Here is a 24617-nt window from a genome sequence, read left to right as displayed (position 1 = left end):
TCTCTCTCTCTCTCTCTCTCTCTCTCTCTCTCTCGCACGCGCGCGAAGGATCTTTCGTGGAAAGATCCTCCGGGGATTCGCCGTCGAATATGCTCGTCGAATCGTCGCAAAGTATAATTGTCCATTTCGAGCCCGATTATGACTTCCGGCACGTCGGTGCTCAATGATACCGTCCGCATGAATCGTTGAGCGCATTTGCCGGTCAATAAGATTATGTCGTCGTGAATCCGAACGAGTTTAAAAACGAAATGTGACAAGGACGAAATTTTACGGTGATTTTACGAGAATATTTTCATGCGATCTCCAAATGGTGATTCCCGTCGGGGGTTAAACTTTAATCGTTCAGTTGTCGAAAATAGCGCATTACGATTCGAAACTTCGTTCCTAAGTCCGCGAGAGATTTGATCCTGAGATGCAAAAGGGACAAAAACTTCGCTATCTTCGGGATGTTTCTCCGATAACTATCGCATAAATCACGCTTAAAGTAAAATCCGCGACGCGAAATCGTTTCGCGACTCGCCGACCACCGTAACGGCCGGCTTGTTGAGAAAGAGCGATGTTGCGCGAGTAAATCGCGGATTTAATGCCGACTTCCTCGCCAATTATGAATTAACGTTGTTGTGTATTTGTCGGAGTCTCGAGAAATCTCGAATCTGTCCCGCGGCTTACGCAAAGAGTGACAAATTCTCCCCCTCTCGCTCTCGAAACGACTTCACCCCGGTAATAACTCGATCGTGGCTGTCACGCGAAACCCAAATTAGCACGAGTGTCGACGGGTTTCCGGTTCCGACTAGGGAGAGCACGGAGGGGAATTGCGGTGGTCGACGAAATCACGAAGAACGAGCCATAAATTAAAGCCCGTCGTCGTGCCGCGCGCGCGATCGTTGATCCTGAAATTGGTTTTCGCCTCTCTAATTGGCACACACGAGGTACGTGCACGCGAATCTAATGAGAACGGCTACCCTTGCGTCTACTTCTATTGAAAAGTAACAGTGAAACGCTCCTGGTAGAAATGTATGCAGTTTGCGTAGACATCTACCCAGTTATCGAGTATTAATGCGTTCTCCTCTAATTTAATTGTAAAAATGCTCACTGAAATGCAATCAGTGTATTATTCACTGAAATACTATATTCATAACTGCCCTAGCAGAAATTGAACCTCGTCGGTGTCTAGTCAGGAGATTGCAAATTTGTGTCTAACATCACTGTTAGCCAGTCATGTAACTTCTCCTCGTAGCTAGATAAATATAGAATAATTTAGCTGATGGTTAAACAAACAAAATTGGAGTTATGCGGACTCCCAGAAATGAGAAACCATAAGCAGTTGCTCTAGTCAGTAATGTTACATACTAATTGTGCTTGTTTGAGATTTTTGAAATTAACATAATCTCAATTTTTATGAAATTTATGAAATTAACATAATCTCAATTTTGATTTGCTACCTAATTTTAAAATAAAGTAGTGATATAGTAGTTAGATTGTGTACTTTGGAATAGATAGAGCGTCATCTATTTTATCATATTTGATATATAGCTAGATTACGATGTCTATATCACAAATCCGATTTTATATTATAGTGAATCATCAACCAATAATGAATTAGTAACAAGCTAAAAAATCTAACCACTAAAAGCTAACACTAGCTAGGTACTAGCTTTTGATTCAGGTATTTGATTTTGGCTGTTAGTTACATTTCTACTCGAGCAATGGTTCAGTCACAAGTATAGCACTGCAATCAGTAAAATCTCGCTGATAGGATCAGGTAACAGTAGCGACTGTTACCATTATTGACGCAGTTTGCAAACGCAGACAATGTCATTACGCGTTAATCGCATGGAAACCGTTAATTCCATCGTTACGAACGCATAAAGCTAGATTCGACATAGTGTAATAAATTTGTGTACTACAGATTTCGCGGTGAAATCTTACTTCTGGTCCAAATCAGTGAGATATAATAAATGGAATGAGATATAAGATGGAGAAGTGAGAGAGTTTCCACTGAACATCAATGAATATTCACTGATTGTTGGTGAAATCCCTTGTCGGTTTTCTTTTACTGATCCACTTTAAGAGAGTACTGTGTAGGAACTGGATAAGAACTCGATAGAATTTCATTTAGTGATTGAAGCAGTTTACTGTATAACATGTGGGCCGATTCTCTTTTCCCAAGATATAGTACCAACAATATTAATTCAATTTTACAATGCGCATGTACTATAATGCCAACAGCGAGTGAACTTATCTATATTGTTAAATATTTATAAACATATTTATCTATATTGTTGAAAAAGAGCTTAAAATTGTGTGAACAATGAGTGGACATGTAGGGTAACGTAGAACAAAAAAGGAAACTGAAGGAAATAAGGCATCTGACAATATTACGAACTGTAACAGAGATAATAACTAAGATAAGAAATGAAACTGAGCAAGAGACACATAAATGGAGTAAATGTTAATTTACAATAAATTGCCAATTTACTATTTCATTGCTATGAGAACGCCTCAGACTCTTCTGATGGTAATGATACAACTAAAAGGCCATAATAGCTCAGAGACTCAAAACCTGATATAATATATCTGATATAAAATAGTACAAAAGAATGGATAAAAGGACATATATTACTTGATAGTTATGAAAAATCTTACGTATAAAAGACGAGAAACATGAAAATATATATTACGCGCCAAAGATTTCCTGCGCTATGACTCTCATTAGCATGAAAATTTCCAATTAGAACGTATATACAAAAAATAAAAGACTGCTAGGACAGATTGGCCCATTTTGTGAGCAGTAAACTTGATTATTTATTTTTATTAGTTGAATAATATTTTATCCATTTCCATTCTGCGTTTCCCTTGAGATTGAATCAGATTTCGCGCATTTTTGTGCGCAGCAACTGCAGAAAAAAACGTCACATCTTAATTGTATAAGATCCTAAGTAGTTTTACTCTTCACTTGTCAGACAAAAGTTGTCATAACTGCCCAGTAATGATATAACAGCTCGAAAACTGCAATGAAAATTTCTACCAGAAACTACCTTGAAATATCAAGACGTCGGTTACTCGAGACGCCTTAAACGACGAATGATTGAAATTTGGTCGAAGATTTGTGCTTTTTCACGCGTGTGAAACGTATTACACGAGACTTTCACACGGAAACATTTCTTCACGGCCCGTAAGCGCGATTACTATCGAGTTCGTTCTGGACTCTGGCAAGGTTGCTGAAATTGGGCCGAGTGTCTTAGATGATAGTGTTGCCGATCGCGAGACGAGTTGAGTCTTTTGGCACGGATGACCTCTCGCAATGTACGTATATATATTTATATATATATATATATATATATATATATATATATATATGTATATATATATATCGCTGCCCCTGCCTCTCGTAGCGAAGCAACAACCAACATCGGTCGACAGCGCAACACCGAGTACAGCCACTGACATCGAGTGCAACGGCGAAACAGCGAATTAACGATGAACATCCGGAACACGCTGACGTAAAGAAAAGAAAATATAGATAAGTAAGTAAGTGAGTAAGTAAGTAAGTAAGTAAGTAAGGAAGGAGCTATCCGCACAACGTGAAAAATATCGTGACACAATCAGTCATGGTCAGAGAGAAGAAACGAGTACACGAACACCGAGAACACATCGTGTAAGACGTAGAACACCCAGAACAACGATCAAGGAGCTTATAAAGTAACACGGAGCAAGGGTAAACTCGCGAAGCGACAGTCAATAGATCGATACCACTGTCATGCAATGATGACAAGAACGACGTCGATCCCTTTTCGCCTTGCCTGGATCGTTCCGTCCAATATTGCGCCACGCCTAACGACTTCGACGCGTAACGCAAGTTCCTGCCAAAGACGAGGTATGTATCTCCACGCACACACGTTTCTCTTATTTCCCCTGATACAAAACTCGTGTGTTCGACGCGCAGGAGTTCTCTGCGAGAGGCGAGCCGCTCTCTCGGCTCGACATTACGTGAGCGCCGATCCGTTTTCCGCTGAGCTCGAAAGACCACTTCGCGCCTCCGACATGTCGGCGCGCCCTCTCCTTCCGCTCGCAGCACGCACGGTGAAAATGCACCACACGCAAGCACGTGTGTGTATTTTATATCATTGCGACTCGAAGCGAGGACGCGGCTCGAATTATTACTCGCGTAAAAAATAATATGCAACGGCGTGTAAACGCAGCCTCTCGTGTATAATGTAATGCGATCGATCCCTGGGCGATCCTGCACGCATGGCGTATCGATGAATTCACGTTCAGCTGATTTTTTCCGTTGATTTATCGAGAGATGTCGAGCGTTTGGAGTATCGTCGGAATGTCCGCTTCGCGTTGGATTTATATACACTCGAAAAATGGATTTATTAATAGCTACGTGTACGTGGCCGGGGGTGGGAATACGCGTTAATAAATGCGCGAAGCTTTTCACCGTGCACACTGCGGAGAGGGAGAGAGAGAGAGAGAGAGGGAAGAGGGAAGAAGAGGATCAATTCTATTAGAAATCTCTATTATTGCCGTTCTGCTTACAATTTGATCGCGGTGCATGGGAAAACATCAGAATGGATCGACGAAAAGATCAGGTGGGATGGAAACGGAAAAGAGAAAGAAAGAGGGAGAAAAAGACAAGGAGGAAGGAGGAGAGTGAGCGGCCAGGGAGGAAGAGCAAGAGGAGGAGGAGGGTGGAAGGACGTGGCGGTCGGAGGGAAAAGAGCAGAGGGTTGAGGCCGGATAAAACGTAGGCGGGGTAGCGCTGTCGCGGTAAACTTTCCATTATCCTGCGATGTAACAACGGATCGCCGGCGGGCGTAGCGGCAAAGTAATTAAAACTTTCGTTTTATTTGCATTATCTCATTGCAAGGCGTCGTATATTCTAATAATGGCGAGTTGTTAATTGCAATTAGGCGCTGGTTCGCTCAGCTCTCTTCTAAGCCCGGGACTCGCCTAGCCGACTTTTTCCTCGCCTCCTGTGTGCCTTTGGCGCTGCGCGTTCCGCTTCTTCCCGCGGCTGCTCTCTCGCAAAAAGATGGCGTAATAAACGACTAGCTCCGACCGATATATTTGCTAGGTGAGACTCCCGCGCACTCTCCCTTTGACCGATGGCGTCCCTTTATTCGGCCCGGCGCTTTTTAATTAGCCGCAATTTTCGAGCGCCGGCTTCGAGGGAGATGACGTTATCGCGGAAATTACCGCAAGCTATCGGATCGGAGCGCTCTTTCTCCTCGGTCGCTTTCTCCTCCCTCCCCTCCTCTCTCTCTCTCTCTCTCTCTCTCTCTCTCTCTCTCTCTCTCTCTCTCTGCCTCTATCTTAGTGAAAAGAAGATCTGTGAAAAAAGCACGTTTTCGACCATTCCGATCGAAACTAAAACAGACGAGCGCGCGCGTGCGAAGGTGAAACGGAGCGGAACGGATTGATCGTCATACACGGGTTGTACCTGTGTCGTCCGTCTCGTTTCTGTTTGGGCGATCGAGCTCGCGCATCCGTTTTATTTGCGCGGAGCGGTATGGAATGGTACAGTACACAGGCTGGTGCTGCGACGGCGGAAACTCGAAACTCCGTCTTGCACCTCGTTGGGCGCCGACGAGGGATAATTCGTGTCTGGACGTGTACGGGACGTGGATCTACAATCTCAGGTCTACAGTCGTTCGTGTTTACAGTCAACAGTTAGACGTTGATGAGCGTGTTGTACTTACCTTCCCTCTGCGTGGGCGCCACCGCGGTCATCGGCTGAGGAATAGCCTGAGGAAACTGGCCGTAGACAGCGGGGTAAGCTGCGACAATAACAAATAACAAGTACATCATGATCTGTCCACACCGAGATCTGTGTGTGCGTGCCGCCGCCTATCTCTCTCTCTTTCTCTCCCTCTGTCCCCCTTTTAATATTCGCCCTCGTTTCGCTTTCTTTCTCTCTTTGTGCTTTTCTTTCTTCCCTTTTCTCTCCCCGCTGCGATCCGCAGCTGTCGTCGACGAGTAAGGGCCAGCGACAGCTCGCAACCGGCGCAACAAGCCCCGGAACCGTAGGCATCGTAATTCAATGCAGCGATAGCGCATACATAATGGACGATGACAGTAATAAAAGCCGAACAGTCCAATAAACGTCAACAGATTCAACAGAAATTGCGCTGCCATCGCTAGACAGATTACAACGGCGTAATTTATGAGCCTGCGTTTCAGAAGCGCGGAATACGTAACCGGTAACACGTGGCCATTTATTCTTGGGATTTGAGCCGGAGGCCCGTCGCGGAACGAGGAGCAGGTCAAAGTGTTTTCACGTTGAAAGGCTACGAAAACCCGAAGAGCGCGGCCTGGCTTCGTATTGCTCCGTGTTTGTATTATCGTCGGACCGTGAGATGTAATTTCAGTTGCGCAGCTTGCCGCAATCTCCATTATCGACAGACAGACTTGTCTGTCGCATTGAAGATCGGCTTTTCGACGCGAGCGACTGCGAAAACAATTTTCACTGATCTTTCGACAGTTTATAGGAATTAACCTTCATCTGACGCATTGGGCTCATTTTCAACCCCCATCTAATTCATGCGTTAAAAAAAGTTATAGTTGATAATATAAAGGAATATAAAAGTTTAATTCCCCCCCTCCCCCAATTGAAATGAAAAGTTTCGTGGTCAAATATTGAACTTCTTTTAATTTAGTTAAATTATTTCGTATTTCTTTTTAACTCATAGCAAATACAAATTAAACGTATTTTGTATTATATTTTTGTATTAAATTTTACAACGAAAATAACAATAAAAAGGAAGGAAATCTAAATATACTTGTGAAAAAAGAAAACTCGCCCTGGAGGGAAAATCGCGCAGTGTCATCTTAAATCATTATTAAAAGGTCCAAACACTATTGAGATATACTTGAAAGTACATTTATCAGTTTTCACAGATTTTTATTTTTGTCACGGAATGTAAATAAATGAGGACAAAAACGACCCTAGTGCCAGATGGAGGTACCCAAAACACATGTGCCATTTGAGAGGATTAAATTTAAACTTCACAGGGGGACCTACCATTTATGCCAAGTACAGGGGGATTCATCATTAAAATCGAGAACAAAGCTTCTAGAATATCGTCATTAACGCGAGTGGACTGTTTGCTCTGTCGGTTTGAAAGCAAACGAGAAGCGACTCACCGATAGCAACGGTCTCGCACAGGTGATTCCGGGCGACATTCATCATGGTGTTTCTGCCGACAAGGGTATTCGTCTCTCAACGTTCTCACCGTTGCGCGACTTTTAATATGATACTTTTGTGCCGCGAATCGTCGCGGCCTGCGAAAACGCGTTGCATCCGACGTGACATTAGCCGACACCCGATATCTCTTCAAAGCCGATTCGGCTTGCAGCGTCGCGTTGTGTCGCGTCGCGTCTCATTAAAACGGGATACGCGCCTTCTTACACGCGGAACGGCAAAAGTCGTCTGTGCAGCTGCGCACGATATCCCGTTGCAATTTGCGAAACTAAATATTTGAACGATCGAGAGGGACCAGCGCGAACACAAATGTTCCGACACGGAAGATTTCGCGGAGAGGATACGCGATACGGGCGCGGCGTAAGGTTCGGAAATCGGAGAGACATTATCGTAATAGCGTTTGTTTAATATTACATTACGACGAATCGGTAGAAAGGGAGGAAAGGGATGAGAGAAAGAGAGAGAGAAAGAGAATGCCGTCGATATAACGAGATTTTTATTACTACAAAATTCGACTGTATCCCCGATTAATGCAATGGCGTCGATATAAGGGCCCCGCTCGATGTAATGAAATTTTAATGGGACAAATTTAATTCGAAAGTCCGACGAGGTTAAAACCGTTGCTACGCGATTCCATTACAACGATCGCGCGAGAATCGAAGAGGGGACTAGCGAACGAGTTCCGTTCCCGATTGTCAAAAATTTGTACAATATTTCGCACATTAAACAAAAGTTCGCGTTTTCATGCGTTTTAATCTTCGACTGCGATTCGCGCGTTTGTGACGGCGACAATTGGCGCGACGGCGACAAGTTTGTAAATGCGAATGTGACGCGATAAACGCGCGAATACCGGTATTATATGCCGTTCGCGCCGGTGAGCGCGTACACACACGCATACGCGCGCGCGGCGACAGGCTAGAAAGCAAGTACCGTCGTTATTAATTATAGCTTGATAAATATTTAAAATGCTCGTGATTGATACCTGTTTGTGACGGATAGGTGGAGCGCGCGCGAGCGTGCACGTGCGTGCGCGCGTGCTCTCAGATCGGCAGAGGCGAATTTTCGCTCCGGAATTAATTATTTCCGTGCAAACATCGCTTTAATATATTCCGATTGACGTTACCCGAGGCCCCCGGTGCGCGATGGATCAACGTTTGGCGTATGAAATAAATACGCCATCATACGTCGGCCGCGTCACGCTCAGATAGAGGTGCACCGTTATTCGGGATTGCTTTTTTTCCACTCGCTGATCTCGATGGCGTGTGTGTACACTGGCCGAAAATACATAGAAAAAAATATACGGCTTTTGAATTCTCAGCAAATACAGCCGGGTGCTCGCTCGCGCGCGCGCTCTCCCTCTTTCTCTCTTTCTCACACACAGGCAAACACACACGAGGACGTGTTTGTTATGACTCGAATTTGTTGAATTTCCATCGATACGGCCAGAATGTTGAGAGACACCAAGAGTAGGGCTGGTGGGATTTAATCAGCGACGCGGTAAGTGATAACTCCGTTCTCCTGTCGCGGCTGCTTCTGGTCTTCGCTGTTTCCGCGACTCGACATGCGACGGAAGGACGAAGCGCGGGCGCGAGCGCTGCGCCACGAGGGGCGCTTGAGCGCGGAATTCGTTAAACGCGCGTTCTCATTACCGACAGTGATTGGAATGTAATAGAAGTATAGGTCCATCGAGACGTTGATTATCCGTGAAACGAGATCATCCATTTTGCCGGACGTTATTGGATCATAATTTGCGCCGATGCGCTGCACTTTGACGCAGCGGCGCCGACGGTCGATGGCGGGTTACTCGTCGCCGTTGGTGTTGGTGAGCATGCATGAACGAAGGCGAGAGGACGGCTGGATGACAGGGGCAGGGGTGAGCGGAGCAGGAGGAGAGGGAGAGGAGCTTAACGTAACGTGTAAAACTACAATATAATATATGTACACGAAGTACATTTAGAAGGACACCGAAGTACATCGTAGCACCACAGCAGAAGCATTATAGAACGAAACGTTGACGCGTACACGATCATGTATGACGTGTGTGTACGATGTGTGCACATGTGACTGCGTGTACTTGTGAGTGTGTGTCCGTGTGTGTGTGTGTGTGTGTGTGTGTACGCATGCGGCCATAGTTGCATGCAAACAACCAGCAACGCGATCAGCGGAATCGAATTTTTTCGCAGGTAAGTGCTCCGGCGCCCGGATAAAAGCATGTAAACGTTGGACGTTCCGATGCATCTTCCCCTACGTACACACGCTCCCATCTCCCTCGGCCTCCTCGTCGAGAACACACACAAAAACGCACCTTTTCGATCTACCCTACAGCTCAAGATCGCGATAGGCAACATCCGGGCGAGATGAGTACACACGTAAAGTGTTACCTGGCGCGAGCGCACGTTAAGACTGATACATGGGGGCCACGTTCCGCTATGAACGTGTGCCGCGATAATGCGGAACGTTTATGAGACTTTTGCAGCGACTCTGTAAGGGAGAATTCACATTTTTCAGCAATCGAGCAAAAAAACAGAAGGGTAGAAGCCGGGCTGGTAGAAAAGCCAGAAATTGTCAACTACCATCTGACCACCAGCGCGAGTTCTGATTGGCTTCTGCTTTTTCGCTTCTCTGCCAAGGAAAATTCTCCCTTAGGGAAAACTCACATCTTTCGCTGGAAAAGCAGAAAGATAGAAGCCAATCAGAACTCGCGCCGGTGGTCAAGTGTACTGCAAGCCCAAGTATGTTATTTTTTAAGGCGGAATATCTCTGTATACGCTTCTTGCCATATCAAGTCACGTCATTGAACATTTCTAAACATGTTTAGTAATTTACACGTCTTAAGCGCGTTAAGTGACGCAATTTAAAATGATAAAAGACATGTAGAAAGAGCTTCAGACAAATTACATGTTTATATACGTTTAAAAATAACTTGGATTTACGGTGTGGTAGTCGACACTTTGCAAATCCAAATGTGTTACTTCTTAAACGCATAAGCGTGTAATTTGGCTGAAGCTCTTCTTATACGTTTTTCAGCGTTCTAAGTCAGGTCATTGACACGTTTGAGACGTGTAAGTTATAATCTAATATACTAATATAATATTAAGACGGTAAGAAACGTGTAAAAAGAGATTCAACCGAAATGACATACTTGAAGGTTTACAGTGCAGTTTTTGCTTTTCTACTAGCGCGAGTTCTGATTGGCTTTCTGCTTTTCTTCTATTTTCCGTTTTCCCGCTAAGGTGCGAATTCTCCCTAACGCGTACGTTCTTAAATCCATTTTCCCAGCCGTAATTCGATTCGTGCATGCTGCACGCGACGATCGACTTTGCGCGTAGTAGATCCGTCGATTAGCGCGCGCAAACCGTACTTATTCGACTCGAGGTAAATACGCACGTTGATATCGGGCCGTCTCTCTAACGTCCCGTCTCGCTTCACGTCGATAACAACAGCCGTATGAGAGAGAGCCTGCTTGGACACAAGAAGGCTGGATGGGCGTAACGCGCGCTGCAGTTATTGCACGGAAGACACGGGAAGGGGTAGACAGAGCACCTTCGACAAGCCGTAGGTAAAAATTGCAACTGGAGAAACACACTTACCGGCCACTCCAGCATAAGCTTGCATTCCAGGATATGCGGCGGCATGCTGAAGTGCCGCCTCCCCGTTGGGCAGCCCCTGCGCTGGAATGGACAGATGAAGGGCATCTACACTTCAGTAAGCTCAGCTCTTATCGGGGAGAGGGCCTAGCCTAAAGGCCCCTGTCGCAATACCAGTAGGCCAATCGATACCGCTCGATACCCTTTCGCCGACTGTACTCGGTAATGATTATCCGAACGGCGATAAAGGTCGAGGTATTACTACAAGCTCGACCATAGGAGTAATCGTGTGTTGCCTAACATTGTAACCGCCCCCTTTCCAGTCGCGCGGCGACTGTAATATCGCGACCTCGACGAAACGGCGTAATGATTCAAGAATGCATTGTCCGTGTAAGCCCTGCAATAGTTACTAGAAGTTAGAGATGCGCTAATATTCCTATTTTTCCTGTAAAAACGTATAATACGTACGGCACGGCCGTACATACGTTGAATAACAACATATTTTCGTGCTTCATTTTTATGGACTGTTTGCTACTATTCGTTTTATATTATTTCTGACTTTTTTTTTGACTCTGAATCAACTGAACTATGTATCAAGGGCTCTGTTTGGAACATAACCAAATTAAGAGAAATGTAAGGCCAGAAATGTAAGAGCTGCGCCGGATGTTAGTGCGGATAATGAATTTATGGCAGAGTGATATTGTTTGACAGTGTAAACGCAAACGCCGAACATTTTTTTGGTTCTTACAACGTATACAGTGAATCACAAATTTTCCTAACAATATATATTATTTTTCCATAAATTAATTATCCGCACTAACATCTGGCGCATGGCTCTTGGTTTGACTTTGTATTTTTCCTAATTCAATTGTATGTCTGAATCACGATGAAACTTTGTGTGCACCATACCTAAAGCACATGTATGCAAAATTTGAGAATTCTATCGTCATGTTTGAATTATCTTTTTCTCTACTAAAGACAACAACATCATGGAAACATGTTATATTTCCATAACAGTTCAAAGTATTCCAAGCAGCAGGATGACGTCCATCTGTTATGTGGACTATTTTGGGAACAATTGAAATTTCAGCCGTCTATTATGGATTTTACTTTAGAAAAAAAACAGTCATAAACATTGAGAGCTAAATAATGTTTTGACTGGGAAGTGGAAACCTGAAATAATGAAACAAAATTTTGCCCCGACTTTTTGTGTTCATACGTGGAAGAAAAATAGCATTCCCCACGAAATAAACTGCGGTAGCGAAAAATAGGGAAGCAGACGGAGAATTAGTGACGTATTAGTAACGCATTAGAGGCGTCATTGATCATCAGAACGTCATTTGATATCATTACAACGTTATCACGTTATCATTTATATTACAAAGTGGAATAATTTTTAACCCACAATGAGAAGAAGAGCAATTGAACCGGTAAAACCGGTGGTTATTTGCCTTCAAGGAAATATTGTGTCCATCGAATAAATTACGCGTTAATGCAATAATAAGTTACGTTGATTAGTTATTGATTAAATAGCAATCATTGAATCAAATTTTTGATAATTTGCACAGCAAATCACAGCAACGACATCATTTGTTCGAACGACTAAACGTTTGCTTGAACGAATTTCGTTCGTTCAAGCAAGGTCTTATTAAGTCAATCACTTCTTTCCTCAGTGCAGCCTCTGAATAAATGTCAACTCAATTGTTTCTTGATCATTTTGAGATGCAATATGGATTAATCTGCAACGTTTTTCAATATGTTTCATTACTTTTGAGATACGGGCAATACATTCTTCACTCAGCGTACCGTCGGTCCCTGCCGGCAACATCGGGATAATGGAACACCGGTAGACTCTACGATCGAAGCGCACTTCTTGAAATTCCGCGATTCGCACTGACACACCGTCCAAGTGCATCGAACACGCGTAAGCGAGAACGACTCTCAACGCGCTGGCGGAATAACGAAGTGATTTAAGTGCAATTGTTCGTTAAAGCCGCGCCCCTTTCGCGGAACGTAAGTCACGTGCTCCGGGGGAAGTCCGCGAGACTCCACGTCGCTATTAGGTTTCCGACGTGAGTCTCGCGCCATTAATTCCAACGCCGTCAACGCGAACACACGCCGCTCTTGCACCTGCAACACGGCTCGAATGGTATGACGCGAGGGTACATATCAGCCGCGTACAGCTCGCGGCTTGTACTTGGCTTGCGCGAAGTTATTTACATCCCTGAGGAATAATAAAGTCCGCCGCCGATTGGCCAGGCATTGCGCAGGGGCGGCACGCTGCGCCTGAGTTGATACTCACGTCCCGCATAAGTCTGCGGTATTCCGTTGGTGTAGACACCTGGATCCGAGCCTGCCGGCTGGCCGTTCGGCGTCTGAGCGGCCATGTTAAAGTTCGGCATCGTCGGCGAGGGCAACGATGGTATCGCCCCGTTCACCGGTTGTCCTGTGCCGGTACCTACGAGCAAACCTGATCAGTACACTTCACCTGGTTACCGTCTTGCTTTCTCAACGCCGACCTCGATCGTCACCTCTCTGTGCGCGAGGCATTGGATCGGGACGCAATTGCTCTCTCTTTCTCTGTCCGACGTGTTCCCTCTGCTCGATCTCTCGCTTTCCCTCGTCCTCACCCCGCTCTTTTTCACCCTTTCCTCTCTCTCGCTCTCTTTCCCTCTCCGTCTTTCGTCGTCAGATGTAATTAACAGTAGGTTCGGAAAAGACCGTTAATGATCCGTATGCCTCGCGCACCGTTTGAGGGGTCGGACGAGCTGCGGACGGTCCGGTTGTTGATTCGATCCATAGAGCGGAGCCTTGCACCGAGTTAATATCGTCGACGAGTTCTCCTCTCGGTCAAAGGGCCGCGCGCGCGCTCGACGCCGCGTATTTCTCCGCCTGAACGCTCCGCGCAACTTTCGCGGTATCGCGCGATTCACGGTAACGCGGAATATCGCCGTAACTTTGCGCGCGCTCCCTCCCTCTCACCCACCCTCCCTCTCTCTCTCTCTTTTTTTTTATATCACGACAAAGTTTACGCGAAAGGTCGTATTTGTCGGCATTAGTTTGCGCCCGCGGGCTGCATCGCCGATGTGATGATATAATCCGGATCAGTGATCAAAGCGTCGCGTCACGTTAATAACGCATTGATCTCGCCGGTGACCAGCGTTTGGTATCGTGTCAATATTACACGATAATGAGATATAACTACGTTTAGGCAATATCTGTTATTTCTATCGCGTTGACACACGATTACTGTGTACAGAGTATAATGTACAGTCGAGAGCGCACGACGGGGATGAACGTTGGACATGACATATGATTTGACCGAACGTGACCCTTTGGAAGGAAAAGCGTTGAAGGCTGACGGGAGGATGTATTCAGAATCCAGCTGGCGACGCTCGGGATTATTTTGAAATTAAAGACACGTGCAACGAGATGACGAGCCGTGCTATTCGACAGGAAACGAATGCAGGAGCCGAATGCTCTCTCCTTAGGGAAACGTTACAGCCGACTGGCAGATCAAGCTAAGCGCCTACTCCCCCCCCGGTACTTTCGTACGTACGTACGAATCGAGTCCCACGACTGCGAAAGGTGGAAGGCCGGAACGACGAAGAATCTCGATGCCTCGATAACATCCGGATTACACTAGACGCGCGCACATCTCCTCGCTGGCTCGTAGCCGAAGCTACCGACGAACCGACGACGTGCATCGGATATGACGATACGCGTCGTAAACTTAAACTCCCGTGACTGCACGATACGTTCTCCGCGTTGTTGATTCGGCCGGGCAAGTAGTCGAACGGTTCTCGTATACAGGGTGAGATTTTTACAGCAGCCCTCTCTGTGTGTCGCGGAGCGCTGTTCGGTGTTGTTCCGAGATACACGCGCGTGTCTTGTTAAGCTCCGCGCGATACGAACCCCGTGAAACCCCCGCGAGATAGCGGAGAGCGCGAATTATTCCCTCGAAATATTTCACCGTGAAACGCGTTCTTTTCCGCCATATTAAAACGATTGGTTCGTTGCTCAGGTGGACTCGTATGATTATTCGTCACGGGGGAGAGACGATTGGTGGTAGAAATATTTTTTTTTACAATTGTTTCCGTTACATTTTTGTAAAACGAATATATATCCCAGTAGAAATTCAGCCTCGTCGAAATTTAGCCACGCAAGATGGGCAATTTGTGTCTAATATTATTACCAACCAATGATGCAACACTCACTTCTCCTAGTGGCTAGATTAATACGTTGGCTGATGTGATTAAACAAACAAAATTAAAGTTACGAGACGAAAAGCCATAGGCAGATGCTAACGAAAGATAACTGTGATATTCTCCCCATGTATTGCTGCAGCAACAAATTTGCCAAGTTAGATTTCCTTACCACATCTTTTGCACGACATTGTTTTGAGTAAATCCTCATTATTATTTCTATCTCGTTTCAGTCTACGTGATGAGTGTCATATGAGCTGCTTGTAAGAGACGCGACCTTTGTGAATCGACTAATAAAGTTGCTGCTAAATTTACGTACATCTGTCCACCTGGGGTATATGTCGCGAGATATATGCAAACGCACAATCGATGAAGTCTATTTTGAGTCCCGTGAATGAAACATTAGACTTTCCGCGCGACGGGACGCTGACAATCAATGACCGAGACCATTCGTCGCGATTCTCAGGATCTGCGGAGGATCTGCGAGCGCGTCACCCTGTATACAGTTTGCGGCCGCGGCGGCATCGTATCGTCGGAAATAAAAGCTCGCTGCTTCGGTAATCTTCGGTAGGGAGTAAAGCGGGTGGACGGTGGGACGGGATCGGACGAGACGGGGCGGGGGTTTGACGGAGAGAAATAAAATATTATTTCCCTATCAAACGGTATTACCTTCCGCTCGACGAGACTCGACGTATAACGGAGCCGATTTCCGCGTTTACTTTACTTTTCTATAGCACTTCGGTACCGCCGCGATCTCGCTTGTATCGCCGCCGAGGCGAGGGAGAAGGACAGAATGAGAATGAGAAGGGAAGTGTAGATGCGGAAGGGCGAGAGGAAGAGGCGTTTTCTTTGGCTTTACCTCTCCTCCTCCGCCCCTGACAACGACGACGACGACGACGACGACGAGCTTTCGATAAAGTTTCGCGGTACCGGCAATATCTCTCGCTTGAGTCACGTTCGATGAAAATGTTGTATTGATTTACGAGTCGGTTATAAGGCAACCGACTGTACGCCTCGTCTGTCGCGAGCGAGATAGAGAGAGAGAGAGGGGAGAGAGAGGAGAGAAAGAGAGAAGAGGGACAGCGGGGAAACTATACCTGACGCGCGGTCCGAGGAGAAACGAGAATCGGCCGAACAGAGGCGAAGAGATGTTTTATATCACTGAAATCAGACGGCTATCGGGTTGATGGCGGATAATTCGTGTGTCCTCTCGAACGCGTCTTTCTCTCTTCCGCAGAGGAGTTCACTTTATCGGATTGGTTGCTGTTAGTTGATTAATCCGCCGAATTCATTAATTCGGATTGAGCAAATATATTTTTCGCGCGGTCTTCATAAATTGTCATCGATATTGACACGTTGTGCGCGACGGATGTTTTTTTCCATGGATATTGGCGAAGCGCGCGTATTATATTTTCGAGAGAAAAAAAGAGAGAGAGAGAAATGTTGCGAAACGTTTCGCGCATTTACTCGGTAAAATAGAGCGACCGAACGCGTGTATGGTTGCGTTCGCTTTGGGCGCTTATGCGTTGTGTCATTCTATCTTCTTCCCGCATGTAATGAGCGATAAAGATAGAATGACGCTTACAGCGCGTAAGCGCCCAAAGCGAACGCAGCCTATAAATGTAACTTAATGTATAACTACTTAAATGCATAACTTTTGATTGAATTTTCGACATTAATATGCTGCAAAGGCTCAAAATCGCCGAGCCTCCTTCTCGAGGAAGACGAACAGTTTGGAAAGCAAGCAACGGTGGCGTCGGCTCTTCTTTCGCAGACGTCTACGCGATACGACGCGTATCGAGCATCTTTCTTCGCGTGATGGGCAATTCTTTCAGGCAGGTGCAAAACTTACCGGAAGTTGGCGGGACCACGGGGTTTGGCATGCCGTTCAATGCATGCGGCAATTGTCCGGCGGCTAATGCTGTCATTGGATTGATATACGTCCCCTGTGCAGTCGCGGCTGCCATGAGCGCCGCTTGCTGCTGCAAGGAGGAAAATACCTTCTTTAAAACGGGTGTTCTTATTTGCACGCCTCTTTACTATCGCTTTGACAACGGACAACTACTTCATGACAAGGGAAAGCGTCCGAGAACTTGGAAAGTGTCCGCCCAACCAACACTGGAAAAACTCGTAATAAAATGTCACATGTTCTCTCAAATGTAAACTACAGAATGTTTGAAAAAGACATTTTAGGAGTGAAAAATTTCTTCATTTAATCCGACCCTTTCATTTCGCCACGAAAACACCGATGGAGGGTATTACGCGCGACTTTCGTTTCAATTCCTGACGTTTTCATTACTGAAATTCAAATCACGATTTTCTCACAAACCATCTGGGATAAAAACGACGAGTGATATTTCGTTATTCATTTTTCATCTTTATGTTGCATTCTTTAATTTGGAAATTTTTAAGAAATCTTGAAATGTGCTTTAGAAACGTTAAATTGAATGAAGTTATTCTTGCAGAAAGTATTAGGCCTAAGATATACAGAAAAACTTAAACAATAAGACATAAGCAGTAAGAAAATTGACTAATCACAATCAATCATTCTTCGAACGTAAAAAGAATCGTCGATTGGAATGTGTGATCGGTCAATTTTCTTACTGCTTAACTTTGTCTATGTGTCTTTGGCTTTATACGACATGTGGTTTCGAAATATATATTTTATAATAATAAAAAAAAATATATAGAGTATAGTTTCTAATAAAATATTCTTTTTATCTTTTATTGTTCATCTACAATTTTCTATATTTTCATTCCTCAATGTTGAAATTTTTAAGTCTTGGAATTTTTAAGAAACGTCAATGTTAAATTAAATGAGAGTACTCTCGCATTCTTGAGATAATTTCGAAATATATTTTTTGTAGTGTTAAAAACATATATAGAAGAGAAGAGCAGTTTTTTTATAGAATATTTTTCTCCTTTTTACTTTCACGTGGGCTGCGATCGCAGTGTTGGGAAAAACCGCAGGGGGTAATTGTTGCGGAGCTCTTTGCATGTTGGCGCTAACGCGACGGCATTGAGTTTCGGCCGATCGTTTCCGAGTAACGAGGGACGAGCCATCGCAGATTGTGAGTCGCGGTAACGAGGACAACAAGGCGGTAATGCGGTAACGCGAGAGCCATTAACAGTAACACGACCCACCTGAGCGTAAGCGCTGTAAGCGCCGAACTGATTGAAGACGAAGGGGTTAAGAAGGCTCATGTTCCCGGCCATTTGCTGCATGCGTCTTAGTTGTCGCTCTTTATCAGTGTCTGCGAATTTTACCACTATGCTGGATGACGCACCCTGCAACAGATAATGCAACTTCTTGATTTCTCTGCCGCAATATCGCGATTTTTACGGCGGGTCGGGCATTTTTACGACAAACGAGAAGTACGTGTACGTTTTTAACGACCTCCGCAACGAGCTGTACTTTATGGCACGTATTATAGCCAACGTGCGGAAAATTGTTTTAATCGGATTGTTAGAACTAAACGGATGACCGAGGATTTATCAGGAGCGCTATCAAAATATCATAGACGTGTGCTCGCTAATAATACAGAGAACTTAATATGAGAAATAAAAGATTAAGCAGCTCGTAAATTAAATTTTCACATTTTGACGAGCGAAAGACCAGAGTGTGTTATTATTATATTATTGCTTCATTTAACGGTCCGGGTTTCGTTAGTTGAAATTTTGCCAGGAAATTGGTGTTTAACGAACGTACTTTGCACGTGTTCCAAATCCTATTTTAATTCATCCCTTTTGCATGTTAAATAATTTCGAATTATTACTGACATTAGGCAGTTATATTCTGCGTTATATTCTGCGTTCTCAGAGGGGTATATGTAGCGTGTGTTATAATATGCAGCGCGGCAATCTCGTCACATAAGAAGCGATATGATAATCCATATAATATTCGCTAGGTGAAAGGACACAGCTACATAACGTACGACGCAAAAGCGATTCACAGCGCTCTTGCATAAAAAAAGACCTCTCCCTTTAGAGATGCTCGCGAGGATATGTAAGGCGATGACGTTCTCACGACGTCTAAAATATAAATGGAAAGGCAACAGGTGGTCAGTGGCCATTGTGGCTGCGGAGAAAAGCTCGGCTTTCGGGCTCCCGGTGATACATTATATTCACGTCATCAATGCAAATGCTGGGCGTTCCTGAGTTTATATAACGGCTGTAATGTTACAACCCGCGTAACGAGACTTTTAGCTTCAGTCACGCGATTTCGCATGGTGCACTTTGTCGTGCTTTTCTCGCGTGCACCTCCATCCTCCCACCCCCACCTCTCTCTGAGCAGCACGTTTAATTCTTCTCAACATTCTCCGTTCTATCCTAATCAGGAAGCGCAAAGTGACTATAGTAGATTATACAGAGGACAGATTTTCACGTATTATTTCCCTCCTCATTTCGTGACTTTGACGATACAGGGATAATTGCAATTCCTATTGACGCGACACTAGCTAAGTGGTATCCTCCGGATTCATGCATTAACACTAAATCGATACTATCATATGATGGACGATCCTTTCTTTTACACACAGAGGTCTTGTATCGGTCAGTCTCGCAAACGGAAATTGTTACACATATTATCGGGGGAAAATAAATTTCGAATTTGTATGTTAAGTGAATTTCCAATAGGTGAGTTTGTTTGCTCGAAGCATTTGGAAAGGGTTAATGGAATTAAAATTACATTGAAACTCAATGGAAGTATCAAATTCTAAATCGAATGAATAGACACGTATAATAAAAATAGATAAAGATAAGATGTCACTTTATTAATGAAAATTGAAATTAGCAATATTGAATTGAAATTTTCCTAAACAAGAGAAAGACTAATAAAATCGTTAAAATCGTTGTCGTTAAAATTTGTTGACTAGATCCTTTCGTATTTCCTACAAGCCACTGTATGCGAAAAAGAAAGGAAAAGTGACTTGTAACTTCGAAGTGGCGCCATTTACGATTGTGCCGTCGACGGTACTTTAGAGAGAACCTCCCTCGCCAAGGCGAGCGATCACTCACAATTCTGCTAATCCCGAAAACTGCACGAAAACAGACAACAAGGTCGACAGCAAGACTGTAAACGAAGAGTCGGACGCAGCAATCGCGCGCGATTGTCATGCATTCGCGGCAACTGGGGCGTATATCGATAATCGGTCGACCGTCTTCGCCCGGCGCGGATATCCTCCACAAAAGGCTCGGGGCCGTTATTCATCAGCGGAGCGCATACGCCGGGAGCCTGGCTACAATTGCTTGTAATTTAACGACGAGGACACACTGTCAGAATCGGACCGGTAGCGCGATATATCCGCCCGACAGATTTCCACGAAACGTCACCTTGTGATACATCGTGTCCCGTTCCTATTAGATCGATCGAGACGTCGCCTCGGTGGCTTCAAAGGCAAACCCGATGAGCGTTTTCAGCATGTGCGCGCACCCCGGCATCCGCTCCGGCACCCATTCCGCGGTGCATGTGCTATGCGTGCATGTCTAGGTGTATCGGGTGCGTTAAATGCTCGTCTCCCCCCCTCCCCTGTGAAATGAAAGAGGGGATGCGATTTTGCGCGACGCCAATCGACGCTGTCAGAAACACTCGCGCGCTCGTGTCGTCGCGCCAAATTTCGCTTTTATTATTTTTTTTTCCTTTCTATATACGTCGTTTCGGCCGCACGGGTGTTCGAACGGGTGTTCGCATATATCGAATAGGCGTTCGCGCGGCAAACCAAATTGGCGCGGGGTGAGGGCGGGGGGTAAGCAAGGGATTTTTAGAGGCTCTCCCTCCTTCCATCCGCTGTAGATATAAATGTCACACCAAATCGGAATTCCACTGAAGAGCTTGGATTTGACTCTGAGAAAAAATCTGAGTATCTCATCTGAGACAAGTTTCAAGTAACGACTATTAATAAATTTCTAAATTTCGATTCGGGAATCTCATATGAGATATATGAGTTTCAAGTGACGACTGTTGGTACGGACCTGAGTGTCTGACGCGAGAAACGCGCCGTCCCTTTGACGTTTTTCAGACGTTTAAAGTAACTGCTTTAATTTACCGGAGATGCTCAGACAAGCGTAAATAAGCACATTGAGGGAACAAAGTTCCTGGGAAGCTCGCGATTTCGTTCGTGCTTCGAAGGTCGAGCGGAACGTTGCAATAAAGGCTCTTAGTCGATAATTCATTTTGCAAGGTCTGAGGCTCGGGGAAGATTACTCCCCTTCACCCCAACTCCTCCCTCACCCCGCGTAACCTCTCATGCGAGATCGCAGTTGGATATCGCGCTGCTCCCTTTGACTTTTTATTCGCGGTTTCACCTTCGGCAACGCGTGCGGCAGACACGCCGGGCTGCATTTGGCATTTTCGCGCTGAAGGGCTCATGCTACGCGGACACCTCAATTATTAAAAGTTCCGTTTGCGGTCGGGGCTCGAACGAGGTCAAACGCGCGCATAACCGCGAGCGTCGCGAGAGAATCAGCCACCGGCTGCAGTTTACAAAGGCATAAAAGTTCCGCGAGTGGATGTAACTTTCTACGTTACTGTAACTAATATCGGGAGTTTCGCGATACTTTCTCCCCTCCCCCTCGCCTTTCAGCCATGAGCCGCGTTCGCGTTGCTCTTTAGAACACCGCAAAGAAGCGGAATTGCGGGGCGCTGTGATGCTTTTACGTTCTTTAAACGTCATTCGTTTCCAATGTTCCGATATGTAATTTATCTAAAATCTGAGTTTCTCTCTCTTCTCTCTCTCTCTTTCTCTTCTTCCTCTTTCTCTCCATTTATTTTTCAGCGGACAACGCGTATCGTGAATCATTTTCCTGCTGGAGAGTGTCTCGTAATATTTCACTGAAACACTCGTCCGCATATTTTGGCTTAATTTTTTGTCGTTTGCACAATTTCGAGCGAGATGGTCGAAAGAATATAACAATGAAGAATGGTTCCTCACTCTTTCTCGCGCGCACACAAACCGTTTTACTCTGCTCCCACTTACAATCTTGTCATAGCGCTCCAAATTCAGACTTCGTTCTCGCGAGAACGAGTGCACTCGAACAGCTCGTTACAAGCGACGATGATCGTGGAACAGCTGTACACACTTCTCCAAGTAGCTCGCCGAAACACCGTCGCGGGTTAATCCTGACCTAGCAACAACGGCAACGGCAGCGATAGCAATTACGAAGATCCTCGGAGCACACGAGAGACAACCCGAGAGTCGGCCGCGAAACGACCACCGACCAATGTCACAAGTTCATCGACTGTGCGCGTCGCGGGTTCAAAATGTTCAACAACAGGATCGAGGTCAAGCGTGACGCAAGGAAACTCAGAGCCGGCGAATTTCAAGCCACGACGCGCGTGTGTCAATCCGCGCGCGTGCACGCGTGCGTGCCGCTCCTTCACGCGAGAAAAATCGCCGAGCCGCGTCGGTGAACTCAACACGGTGAATGGCACAGTGCGCGCGCGCGCGCTCTTCGGGAAAATAATTTGTCTCGCGTCGACAGTCCCGGGAGCCGTGAGCGTGATGAGGCCTTGCGCGTACCACGCAGGTAACGTAGGTGTCCATAAAGCGTATGTGACATTTACGCGGGGCACATATGTACGTCGGCGTACGTGTATGGCATGGAGGAGACGACGACGGCGGCGGCGACGGCGGAGCTGGGGTGGCGAGGCGAGAGAAAGAGAAAGAGAGAGAGAGAGAGAGAGAGAGAGAGAGAGGGGTCGCGCGGGCGGCGAGGTCGTATCGGAGCCAGTGAAGCTGAAGCCTCATTATTGGGGGATTACGGTTCATTAATTCCGATCCAGCGTTCTGAACTGCACGCGAAAAGGAAAAGCCGTCCCGAGCGGGTATCATGCGGGGAGCGTTTGAAGCCGCTGCTGCCGCCGCTCCTCCTCGTTCGTTATGTCTGCCCTACGTGTCGCCCCCGTTAAGGCTGCCCCTTTAAAAACGTCGATATTAAAGCGCGTGCTTCCATTATGATTTCATGAATCGACGACGTGGGTGCGCGTCGCGTTTGATGTTTTATCCGTCGCGCGGGTACCCGTCGTTGTCTGCTTGAATTTCGCCCGCTCGCTCTTCAAACGCGTGCCCGTTACTTCTTCTCCTTTCACGTCCTCCTTTTTCTCCTTTCTCTCTTTCTCTGCCTCTTTTTTTTTCTTTATATCCACAGTCGTCGACGTCTCGTCGCTTCCCATTAACCGAGGATGCCGGGGATCGATGAGGGGATGGCCCTGAGGTAAAAGTTGGCGTATCTCCGCCCGGTACTTGGAGCGCCTCGGCGTCGAGCTTAGCTCAGGGGGCCACAATATTGGGCAGGCTTGCCAACGGAATGAAGCAATTACCTGCTGATTGGAGGCTCTCCCGTTAGCCGCACCATCACACTTGCCAATCCGCTAGACGGTAATTTCAATAGATACAACTGGAACCGCAAGACCGGCCGGAACGCCGATTGCCCCTCATCCACGCGATTCTCTCTGTCGAGCCGTGATGCTGCTGCTGTTGCTGCTGCTGAAGCTACCGCGCTTCCAATTTGCTCATATATTTCACATTACTAAACCGTCCCCCCGCACGGCGCTTTAAAATGCCAAATGACAACACGGCTAATTGGAGATGCGCAAAGCGCCAAACAGATCGCGTTGGAAGATTTCGAGTGTACTTACTCGGCAGAGGGCGGACGGTTAAAAAGCAAGGAGAGCGACGAGGCGATTAAAAGAGAAATAAAATTTCGCTCTGTGCGCTTTATATAATCTAGGAAACACATCATAGGGTTTCTATATTCCACATGCGAAAGTATTACACACGTCCGGTATACCCATGAAATATTACCGCGGCCTCGCTGGCATTTTGAGCGATCGTGCTATTTCCTGATTTTTCCAGCGACTGTACACACTTCTCGCAATCACACAATCGCAGTCGCAACCTGCTCTAGATCTCCCCCGTCCTATTCGCCGTAATGACTTGTCGTAATGAAGACGTAGAACGAACAACAACGCGAGCGTCGCAACAGAAATCCCGCAGCTCGAAATTGCCGCGCTCGCGCGGATGCGGAAATCAATTATTAACGATAACACCGCGCGTCCTTTGTTGACGACGGAGTGTCCCTCTATCGCAAATGTCGCTCCACGGCGGATACGTTCGTATTGATTCGCAGCGATACCACCTTGTAGCGTGGAAGGGAGGAGGGGCAAAGAGAGAGAGAGAGAGAGAGAGAGAGAGGGGAGCCGGCGCACAATGAGGAATCACGACAAGAGCCTTATCGTACGAATAATCGCTTCGAATCCCGCAGTAAGGACGGGATCTTGCTGATGGGCTCCCAGACTCTCACGGTCGATCGCGCTTCTTTTCCACGGTCGTCCATTCTCCCTCCGGAGATTCGGCCGCCGTCGTCCTGACTCCCGATATACACGGAAGATCCGCCAAACAAGTAACAGTTGTACTGGAGATAAAAGCAATGCAATTACGAGGCCGCCGAGGGAATTACTCAGGGAATGTCTTTAATTAAATGTTGGGAGCAGTTTCCGAGCCTCCGTTAATGCAGAGACAATTTCCTTCCATCCACTTTCTCCGCGCGCGCGTGTTGCCTTCAACTAAAGAGAGAGAGAGAGAGAGAGAGAGAGAGAGAGAGAGAGAGAGAGAGAGAGAG

At 46.0% G+C, this 24617-nt stretch overlaps 1 protein-coding gene across 12 annotated transcripts in view; it reads right to left on the bottom strand.

Annotated features, from left to right (window-relative positions):
• The window catches only part of LOC116842353 (CUGBP Elav-like family member 4), a 605467-nt gene that overhangs the window by 8585 nt on the left and 572265 nt on the right, over positions 1-24617 (bottom strand). For 11 of the 12 annotated variants that reach the window (XM_032811450.1, XM_032811456.1, XM_032811446.1 and 8 more), the window contains 5 exons: positions 18144-18287; positions 16852-16981; positions 13097-13252; positions 10798-10902; positions 5706-5783 (listed from right to left, as the gene is read on the bottom strand). In XM_032811450.1, coding sequence (XP_032667341.1) covers positions 5706-5783; positions 10798-10902; positions 13097-13252; positions 16852-16981; positions 18144-18287 — 613 coding nt within the window. The remainder of the gene's footprint in view (positions 1-5705; positions 5784-10797; positions 10903-13096; positions 13253-16851; positions 16982-18143; positions 18288-24617) is intronic. The other variant, XM_032811447.1, reaches the window with a different exon arrangement.

The sequence above is a fragment of the Odontomachus brunneus genome, unplaced genomic scaffold (genome assembly GCF_010583005.1).
Source record: "Odontomachus brunneus isolate Ranch 3 - 2012 unplaced genomic scaffold, Obru_v1 Obru_scaffold_024, whole genome shotgun sequence".
NCBI classification, from domain to species: Eukaryota; Metazoa; Arthropoda; class Insecta; order Hymenoptera; family Formicidae; genus Odontomachus; species Odontomachus brunneus.
This window is presented reverse-complemented; position numbering and strand designations above follow the sequence as displayed.